General features: G+C 36.2%; 1 protein-coding gene across 4 annotated transcripts; it reads right to left on the reverse strand.

Moving 5' to 3' along the window:
- Positions 1-1,144: 1,144 nt before the first annotated feature.
- On the reverse strand, positions 1,145-10,727 carry eno4 (enolase 4). 4 transcript variants are annotated; one of them, XM_052146063.1, is made up of 13 exons: positions 10,509-10,727; positions 10,193-10,321; positions 8,716-8,912; positions 8,342-8,517; positions 7,829-7,998; positions 6,920-7,048; positions 6,646-6,717; positions 4,181-4,339; positions 2,954-3,079; positions 2,635-2,827; positions 1,847-1,902; positions 1,404-1,521; positions 1,145-1,272 (listed from the first exon to the last, which is right to left on the reverse strand). In XM_052146063.1, exons 1-13 carry the CDS (start codon positions 10,689-10,691, stop codon positions 1,190-1,192), a joined length of 1,791 nt encoding a protein of 596 aa, XP_052002023.1. In that variant the 5' UTR covers positions 10,692-10,727; the 3' UTR covers positions 1,145-1,189. The 4 variants fall into 4 exon arrangements, with proteins under 4 accessions (XP_052002023.1, XP_052002024.1, XP_052002027.1 ...); XM_052146064.1 differs by lacking the exon at positions 4,181-4,339; XM_052146067.1 differs by lacking the exon at positions 1,847-1,902.
- Positions 10,728-11,106: the final 379 nt, after the last annotated feature.

An 11,106-nucleotide genomic window follows, 5' to 3' on the forward strand; every position in this document is an offset into this window, starting at 1 on the left:
CACTCCACATGTTGTATTGTTCACTGGTTTTACCATATTTGATTTACTGTGTTGAGATTTGGGGACACAACTACAAAAGTTCATTACATTCACTTTCTGTTCTCCAAAAAAGAGCAATAAGAATTATTCACAATGCTGAGTATAGGGAACACACTCATGCATTATTCATACAGTCAAAATTATTAAAATTCACAGATCTTGTGAAGTATCAATCAGCCCAAATAATGTTTAAAGCTAAAAATAATATATTGCCAAGAAATATTCAAATATTATTCAGGGTAAGAGAGGGAGGTTATAATTTAAGGGGGACACATAACTTCAAAGTTAACAGAATTCGGACAACTAGAAAAAGTTTTTGTATCTCCAGCTCTGGAGTAAAACTATGGAATAGTCTCAATGATGAACTAAAGCAATGTCCAAACATAAATCAGTTTAAAAATAGGTATAAAGATATTGTCTTCAAGAGATACAGGGATGAAGAATGGGGTGAATAATCAATGAGTGTTTTGGGGCTAGTAATTATTTTTCGTTTCTTTGTGTTATTATTATTATGTCATTTCTTTTTCTGAGCTACTGATATTTCTAAGTTATTCTTCTATATTGTTTATTTAATTATTATTTTCCTTGTTTAAATAATTGATAAATTATTTAATATTTTTTTATTATTTATTTATTTTTTTTTTTCTTGAATTATTTTTCTTTGCTTTGGGGTATAATAAAGTAGATTTATGATGGAACGTGGGTCGACTTATGGTAAGCTTTTGAATTATGGATAGGGGGTGGGATTAAATAAGTTTTTTTTCTTCTTCCCACTCCTTTTCGAATATGTAATGGACATTGACAAGAGTAAGAAAAGAAAAAGAAAAAAAAAAGTCTTTGACTGTAACCATTGTAATTAATTTGTTTTATTGTGTTATTGGAATTATTTTGATTTGTTTGCTTGATTTTATTTTCTTGTCAGATGTTCTTTTGCATAAATTCGAAATAAAAATAAATAAATAAATAAATAAGCCCTAAAACATCACACACAGAGAATGAAGGTTTGATTACTGAGATGAGACGAAGTGTTTCTTACTTTGTGATTAATTCCAGTGCAAGCAATAAATAAATAATAAAATCTTGCATAAATCATATATCTTATTTTCTATTATTATTTTTTATGTCATACAAGCAGCTCAGACAAATCCCATTATGATAATGTTACACCGACTGCAGATGATGTCACACCAGGACTGATGTCATTTATAAAAGGCAGTTTTATTTCTCTGGCACCTGTAGGGACACAAAACTACCACACTGATAAATCATCAGTTTCCTGAAAATAGACTGAATTGTGTTCTTAATTAAGGTTCTCTGTTGCCATTATGTGTTAGTGTGAGAATGTGCAAAAGAGAGAGCCGTACTAAGAATCCCCTCCTGTTCCAGTTCTTCCTCTATCGCCATCAAACGATTATATTTGTCCATTCGCTCTCCTCCTCTCAACCCGCCCAGTTTGAGGAAGGATACACCCAGCCCTAATGCCTTAAAACACAAACATACATTTGGTTTATGTTGACCAACACATTTACTTTCCCCTTTATACTCCATGTCATTATCTGCATCAGTTGTATTATTGGTTTAGTATATTTATAGGCACATATAGTATCTATATATGAATTGTATTATTTTGATTGGACTATATTTTAATTTAAAAAAATTATATAATGTGCATACTTCAATGGTGATATTTAATTGTTTTAATTACTCAACTATTATTTAAAATGTGGAAAATTATAATAATAAAGAATGATTAGGTTGACTGCTAGTGTATAGTTACACTGTATATACCACACAGACAAAAACACACCAGGTCAACGACTGATGTATCACCAGTTTCGCCAGAGCCTGCAGCCAACATCGTATCTGTATCTCAGGGCAAATTTACAGAGAAGTTAAGTGCTTATTAGTCAATATATTTAGACTTGGATTGTATATATTTTTAATTTCCTTGAGCACATTAGGGGAATATTCCGGGTGCAATACAAGTTAAGCTCATTCAAAAGCACAAGTGGTATAATGTTGATTACCACAAAAATTTATTTTGTTTTGTCCCTCCTTTTCTTTACAAAAATACAGGTTACAGTGAGACACTTACAATGGAAATGAATGGGGCAAATCCGCAAACATTAATATACTCACTGTTTTACAAGTATAGACACAAGACATAAACAATATGCTTGTTAACATGATTTTAGTGTGATTAAATTGCAACGTAAACCCTAAAATGACCATAAAAACAATGATTTAAAAAAAAAAAATCAGCTCAAATAATATACAAGTTTTAGCAGAAGACTTAATGTAAGAGCATTTAAAAAATTATAATCTTCACATTTCTGACATGAAACCCTCCAAAAACTGGCCTCACTGTAAACTTTATTTTATATTTTGTCTAAATAATTTTCATGTGGTAATCAACATTATGCCAAAAATGCTGTCGATTGAGCTTAACTTGCATTGAACCCCGGACATTCATTTAATGTCTCAACAAATCTTTACCAGGATAATCATTAATAACAAATATCTCAGACAAACCACATTTTGGTAATAGTACTCCAAAAATCTATCGGATAGTGTGTGAGCAAGATATTACAATACCTCTCTGCTCTGCTATGCTTTGTGTGAGGTCACATATGGTCATGTCGCTGTGGTGCCTAATAATGGCCTTGGTGACCCCGGGTGGGAGGGGCTTTGCTTCACTCCAGCAAGAACAGGGATTAGACGAAGCATCTGCTATTAAGCGACATGACTGACCAATGACTGATGCCAGTTTCTCCCACTGCTCTACATCCTACACAAAGACAAACTGTCTGTTAGCCCTAATTCCGTATTTTGCCAAGTCAAGCTAAATGACACTAGTAAAGTGACTTATTGTTTTAAACAGAAAAATAAGGATTTAATTGAGTGTTTTACTCGCCTCTTTTCTGAAAGGATCAATGAGTGCTAAGATAGCAGGATATTTATTAATCAGACCCTCATACATGTCAACCAGCTCATCTGGGGATTTGTGACAGCCTGACATCACCTCATACTTCCCACGTGACTAGACAAAAGCAAGAGAAAAATGTAAATCATATTACTGTATATAGTCATTAAAGTCAGAGTCATTCAATAACAGTGTGGGTATATTATTATGACTTCCTTAAATTACTTTATTATTAACATCTGCTGCATATGACTTAGTAGCTTTTCTTTTCAAAGGTATATTTCATGCAAAAATTCAAAATTCTTTCATTATTTACTCACTGCCTATGGTGTTAATTTTTTTGGCGGACTGATTTACATTTACATTTACATTTATGCATTTGGCAGATGCTTTTATCCAAAGTGACTTACAGTGCACTTATTACAGGGACAATCACCCCGGAGCAACCTGGAGTTAAGTGCCTTGCTCAAGGACACAATGGTGTTGGCTGTGGGGAACAAACCAGCGACCTTCTGATTAACAGTTATGTGCTTTAGCCCACTACGCCACCACCACTCCATTATAAAGGAGTTCTATTATAAAAACACACTGAGCACTTTATTAGTAACACCCATAAACCTACTTATAAGATTATCTAATCAGCCAATCGTTTGACATCAGTGCAATGCATAAAATCATTCAGATACGGGTCAGGAGCTTCAGTTAATGTTCACATCAACCATCAGAATGTGAAATAAATCTCAGTGATTTTGACCGTGGCATAATTGTTGGTGCCAGATTCGAGTATTTCTGTAACTGCTGATCTCCTGTGATTTTCACACACAACTGTCTCTACAGTTTACTCAAAATGGTGTCAAAAACAAAAAACATCTATGAGAGAGGTCAATGGAGAATGGCCAGACTGGTTCAAGCTGACAGAAAGGCTACGGTAACTCATATAATCACTCTGTACAATTGTAGTGAGCAGAATAACATCTTAAAATGCACAACACGTCAAACCTTGAGGCAGATGGGCTACAACAGCAGAAGACAGCATCAAGAACTTTATTAGGACCATAGTGTTATAAAAGTGCTCAGTGAGTGTAAAATAAGAGCATACAGGTTTGGAACCACATGAGTAAATAATGACAGAAATATTTTTTTTCTGTGACCTATCCCTTTCTCTTGATGTAAATGTCAGCCTTATTATATACCCCGTTCTTTCCTCCCTTTACTCACATAGTCCATGAGACAGTGAGCAGCGCAATTTACAGCCAGACGCAGCTCTGAGCCCAGAGGCAGCTCCAGATTAGCACACGCCTCTGTGACCAGATCAAGAGCCTGTTCAGGACGCTCAAACCCCACCTGTAATGCTCCATCCTCTAATATAAGTATAGGCTGAATACGAGAAAGAGCAGGGGATTCATATTGTAATATCAAAACTGAAAAAAAGGTGTTTACATGTTAGGGTTTCAGACAATACGCTTAATACCTTGCTACTTATCTTATGCAAGAAAATCACACTCTTTTGTGTGTTTACTGGGAAATACTCTTCCATTGGTAATCCACTATGCATCACTATAAAAGTGGCCAATCCTGCACCTGGAAATTACCTTCTTACAAAGTGTAGTTCCACTTATAACCAATCCCACATGAACTAGCTAATCAAGGGTGTGTTCCATTCAGATGTGCTCATCACCTATGCCCTATTCCCTCTGAAAAATGTACCATCCACTGCAAGAGCTTTGGAAGGCTGAAAGATGTGGGGCTAACGTTATTTCGGAACTCATCTTTTGAGTAATTTTTATTGGATATGATGTTTGAAGCAATCTAACAGCATGATAATCAAGACTGTTCTCACTTCAAAGTGCCCTTCGGAGGCTGATTTTAGCACCTGGAATGCAGGGAAGGTCTTTGGGTTCATTATGTTCAGAATGGAGAACTAGCATACTGCACACTGCAGTGTATGTACTACATACTGCCTATAGTTTTGTGTTTTTTCTAAATAGTATGTGAAACAGTATGCATTATTGCACCCTTCATATAATCAATTAGATTGTTTAAAACGTTGATTAAACCACTGGAGTCATATGAATTACTTTTATGCTGACTTTGTGTTTTTTGGAGCTTCAAAGTTTTGTTCATCATTCAATTGTATTGTCTGTACCAACATAGCTGAGATATTCTTCCAAAAATCTTCATTTGTGTTCTGTAGAAGACAAAAAAAGTCACATCTGGGATGGCATGAGTGCGAGTAAATGAGATAATTTTCATTTTTGGATGAACTATTCCTTCAATATACCATGTATTAATAAATCATATAGATTGTGTAACAGTGCAGTAAGAGTATTCATTTATGCTTACCCACTGGTACAATAGAAAATACCTTTTGCCGTCATTCACTGTGTATTTGTTTTAGTTTGGCTTCTTCCGTATTTTGTTTACAACTTCCATGTGTGACATTATAACAAATGCCCAAATTGGATTCAAACAGTGATATACTACACATGACCTCATTACCTCATTGTTACATGGCCTCATTACATCGCATGTTTACTTCAGCGAATTGGAACTAAAACCTATTATTTTGCAGCTAATCCAATTGCAATCAAGTTTTGTACAAAAATTTAGTAACTCATAGCTTTTTAATTAAATATTGAGTCAAATTGTGGTTTATTACTTCAAGACATTCATCACCAGTGTTGGGTGTAATGCATTACTAAGTAATTAATTACTGTAATAAAATTAAGTTTTCATTGAAAAGTAAGAGATTATTCTTAATTTTTCAATACTTTTAATTAGTTACTTCTGATGTAATTGTTTTAAATACTGTATAGACTATAGAACAATGCTATATATAACATTAGTTAATTTAAAATCAAAATTTAACATCTAATGTTAAAATATTTGTTTTGTAATTTAACGCTTCACCCTTAAATTATTTGTCAAGTTCATGAATAATTTATTTAATTTTATATGATTTATTTGAAAGAATTAAAAGAACAATTTCATGTCTATCCTTGTATTTTTCATCTGGTCGATGTTGATAAGGGTTTTATAAAGTAATTAGTTATAAATAATGCAATTCCTTTTCAGAAAAAGTCATTAGTCGCACTGTAGAAGATGTAATTAGTAGTTAGTAATTAATTACTTTTTTAGAATAACTTACCCAACACTGTTCGTCACAATGGAAATGAAAGGTCAGGTTGAGCATATTCCATTATGGGTGTGAAAAGGTATTCCACGTAGTGTGCTTTGTTGTATACTGCACATTTTGGCAAATTTAGTAGGTAATTTACTGTAAGTACACAGTGCAGAAAAACTAGACTAGTATGGTAGCATGCTATTCCAAACATTTCAGCACCCCTACCAATAATGCAATTAAAGTATTTACAGGCAATAGAAACTATAGCATTAGTGCAGTGAGGTTCCCACAATGCACAGTGCACCCGTAATAGCCTCCCATCCAAACATAAATATATATTTATAGTGTGACATGCTGTTAAGTGGTGCAATCGGCTTTTTGCAAGCCCTGCACGTGGCCTGTTTATTTCATTCAGATGCTGATGTGTAGATAATTACCCCATCAAAGCATGAAAATATCCACATGTAATTTGTGTACTGCTTGATGCTTTTGTGTGAGCCTGAGTATGGAGCATTATATGCTTTTGTCAAGGAGTCAAGCCCTATGAGAGCATCCTTACCCCAGCTTTACACGCCAATCCATTCAGAACTCTACGCATTTCACACTGCAGCTCAAGGCCCATTCCAATGACCTGCAAGGCCAAACACACACACAGACACACTTAAGATGAGCAGTATGTACATTGCAAGCTCTAGTCAAAGAATCAGAACAGCATTAACACCTCTGTGCTGAACACGGTGGAAAGAACAGGATTACAGAGTCCTACTTTGCTAAGAGACTGTGTTTGTTTGTGTTTTGGAGTGAAAATGTTAGATTCTTGAGCCCACGCATACTTGTCTGGCTCTTTGTGGCGAGCTGGGCAGTAAGATGACCTCCTCCAGTAGGTTGAGTTTTCCCGCAGAAGTTTTTCCACAGCTAAGTATTGTTATCATGGACACAGGCAAGTGAATCTCATTCTGAGCCTAAAGAGAGAAGGGAAAAGAATATAAAGGAGGTAAGGTTAACATCAGTATCCTTGTCCTCATGATGGCCTTCCTTTGAATGCACCATTCTCTGTGTGACCTTTTGAGTTTGTATCTGTGTTCAGAATATTTCTATGTAATGTGTCAGGACAAGCATGGTCTACTTCCAGAATTCATCTTCTCGAATACACACCCTTGTAATCTCCCACATCCACATGTTCGTGTGTATCGGTGTGTGTGTCTGATGGATGCATGATGGATTTAACTACTATGATGTGCAGGGGTCACCACCATGGCAGCATAGACATTTGGGTTAAAATGCAATTTTTATCATGGACACTTAAATTTATGTTCTCAATGATATTACCGGAACGGAAGTGGGAAATGAAAGTGTGTTATTTAATAACGTCTCTTGAAAGCAGAAGATTTTAAGTCAATTTTTTGGAGAGTATCACCTAGCTAGCTAGATCAGCTTAATGGACATGTATGTCTCAGCTGATTAGAGCTTCGTCTATATATCTTGAGAATGCATGCAAAATCGTAAAACCTTAAAATTCTCTTTTGCAGATAACATTAAATGTGATTATTCAGACAGAAAGCACTTTATCAGTTATTATCATTTTAAATGTATATACATTTTCCTATACAAATTTGTTTATTGTTTTCTCTTAATCCTAATAAATTTTTGCCATGGACACATTTGTCTGTGTACGAACATGTTGATGACTTCTGATGATGTGTATGTGTGTTTGTGTACATTATTTTTTGGTGCTTGTTTACCTGCTGATCTCTCACTGATTGTATATGTTTGTATAAGGGTAATCCTCCAAGTCTAGCAGCGGTTTTAGCCACAGCCAATGAAACCACACCCACTGCCATCGCCCCTGTCAGTCTGGGCACTGGGGGTTCAGCAGGAGGGAGGGGCTTCTCCGTGCCATTTCCTTTTTTACCTGGAGTGACAAAACATAGTGACAAAGAGAAATTGTTAGAAGTCATAAGGATGAGCTGTTTAAAGTTTAGGGGGTTCACACTTCTATAGTATTAAATAACCTGAATCTTAAAGGAGCATGTGAACTAAACGCGAGGCCATGGCCCTGACATCCCTCTACAATTATAATATATTTACTCTTTGACCAAAAGTAAGATGTAGCATCATAGCTGTTCTAAGCAACGTAACCAAATGCCCTGTTAATATGACAAGATATGTGAAAGTGCATTTGAATGAGTGTTTGCTTGTTCTGTTTTCAACACACAATGATGTTGCCCCTAACTACAGAAATCAAATTAGACTACCTTTATCACTTCCCTTCTTGTCTTTGGTGGAGGCAGAAGGCGGTGTAGCCTGGGGTGGAGGATCAGAAACAGTTTCAGTCTTGTTCTTGTTCTTCTCCTCCTCCTCCTCCTCCTCCTCCTCCTCCTCACTGTTACGACTGTCCTTGTCCTCCAAGTAACGTGCCATTAAGAAATCACTGCAAAACATACACACAAACACACCCTCAGTCCTGTAAATCCTTGAGTTTAAGGAAGTATGTATTTGTCTAATAAAACATACTTTGATAGACATTTCTATAACAAAAATTTTTAAATTAGGAGGATCTGTGGAACCTTTCAGAATGATCTATGCCTGGTGCAATGTGTATTTTTTTTTGTGTTGCATGCTTGCTCACCTGAGCAGTTTGTCTATATTGGTTTGTTCTTTGGGGCTGATTCCTTGCAACATTGGACCGATATGCTCTCTGATCCATTTTAAAGCTGTTGTTACACAGAGTTTTAGTTGGTCACTGTTAGAAATGGTCTCCCCTGACTCTGCTACACCCCCAGTCAGGCCATCATAAGGGCCACCCATCACTGCACTGCACACCATCTACAATTAGCACCAGAGTCAGATATTAATGCTCGGGGCAAGAATGCCACCAAAATTCAAAATGTGAGAGCACAAAATTTCCATGTAATTATTTTTTCTGTTTTTTATTTTAGCTATAGTATATATATATATATATATATATATATATATATATATATATATATATATATATATATATATTATACACGAATTATATTCTAGGACTAGATAACTATTGTAACTATTTAAATGTAATACATTTAATAAAGTAGGGGTATTTGACAAACAGATTACATACAACGTGCCCTTGTAAAGAAAATAAAATGCCCATAAAATGTTTAGACTGAGTAATGTTACCCATTCTGTGGAATGGAGGGGTTCACTGCCATCAATCAGCTAAAGATGAGTGTGTTTGGGTTTAGTTGATTTTAAAGGGTTAGTTCACCCAAAAGATAGTGACCCAAGACCAGAGGTCTGAAAGTTGTTTAAACAAAAGAGAACACATCACATTCCCAGCTCTCCCAAAACACTCTTATTGATCATAATGTGTGCAGTGGAGAGGAATGCCTGTCCTTCTGTACTGTTTTCCTTACCTCTTTCTTTATCCTCAGTCTATTCCTGTTCCCATTACTTTCCACTCTGATCCATAACCCCACTCACCTCTCCGCCCCTCCTCACCCCAGCTTCTGCTTACAACTGGGCTGTCCCCTGTCCTTCTGCATTACCGTTACAAGCACTAAACATGCCAAAACAGCAGCACTCTTCACAGAAATATGGCCACTGTGCCAGAAGGCATGGTGCTTACACAAACCAATACAGAGAGAGAGAGAAAACTAAACAGACAGAGAAAGAGAGACGGAGAATGATCTGATAGTCACACATAGTGGTTGGATAGTGAGGCAAGTAGCACCACAGAACAAATGGAGACACACTCCTACTCTAATTGTTCTGTATGTGCATGCATGTGTGAATTGCCACGCTGTGACCTAAATTCATCATTGTGTCATTATAAATTTCCCTGTTGACTCTACAGCATGGTGCGATTGGCACAAGGTGAAGGGTCACAGACCGACCAGCTTTTAGTTCTTTATAACAATCAAAACAGACACACATAGAACTTTTATTCTCCACATAAACCACTTAACAAAACATTGGAGTTAATTTCATTATAAATAGGCATAACTTACTCAGTGTGATAGACTTTAAGCCCAAAATGAAAAATTGGTAGCTGCCCTGAAAATAAAACGTAGTTACCTGAATATTCAAACCTTCAAAAGAATGTCTGGATGATGCCAGAATACCTTTTCCTCATTTCTGATGATGCAGTGCACGTCTATCTGAACTGCTGGCAATCCTCTTCCATCAAACACTTCCTTTCCGGTGATCCTGCTTATCACAGGAGTATACGAGAACCGAGAAAAATAGTTTGCCTGAAAAAGATCAATGAGTGTTATTGATTTCAGTTCATCATATTGGTGTGTAATTATGGGGATCAGATTCATATCTAAACTACATCAATACTTCAGTCTGGCATTATAATGCAAACTGGTGGGAACTCATAGCTTAATTAACTCTAAAATTAAAGTGTGAAAGCATAAGTCTGTCTACAGGTCTTACCAAATAACCATAGATATCATCCGGCTTCTGAAAAAACATTTCGTTCAAGGCGTCCTCGATCCTCTGCGGGACTCCGTTAGACCTGTAATACTCAGCTGCTTTGTTTTTTAAGTCGTAAAACTCCTTGTCCTCTTTCGATTCTCTGCTATGGCAGCTTAAGAAACCTTTATAAGACATGGTCATTTGATGTGTCACAGTATTTCATTTGTTTACAGTATGTCCGCGTCCTATGTTGATGAACCGTTGTTGCTTAGCAACGTCAAATGTAACACCGCGAGAGTTGCCCTGTGTTTCAGTCAGCTCCCTACATCGTGAATCAGTATATCGTGAACAACACGAATTCGGGCACTGGTCCACTGAACACTGGGATACTTATGACACAGTCACTTGCAACACCTAAACGAGCTCGCAGATTCCAGCGCAGCTGTCATTAATCAGCACCGTCGCTGTATAAATAGGCTCGTTCGAGATGAGCAAATTCTGCGGTGTATAAGTGACAATATTGTTAATTTTCGTTGAACATATTCAAATGTACAGTGTTATTATAACAGATAAATGGCATAAAGAAATTAAAATATATTGGAGTGTATTTTAAACC

This window comes from Xyrauchen texanus, chromosome 16 (genome assembly GCF_025860055.1).
Source record: "Xyrauchen texanus isolate HMW12.3.18 chromosome 16, RBS_HiC_50CHRs, whole genome shotgun sequence".
NCBI lineage: Eukaryota > Metazoa > Chordata > Actinopteri > Cypriniformes > Catostomidae > Xyrauchen > Xyrauchen texanus.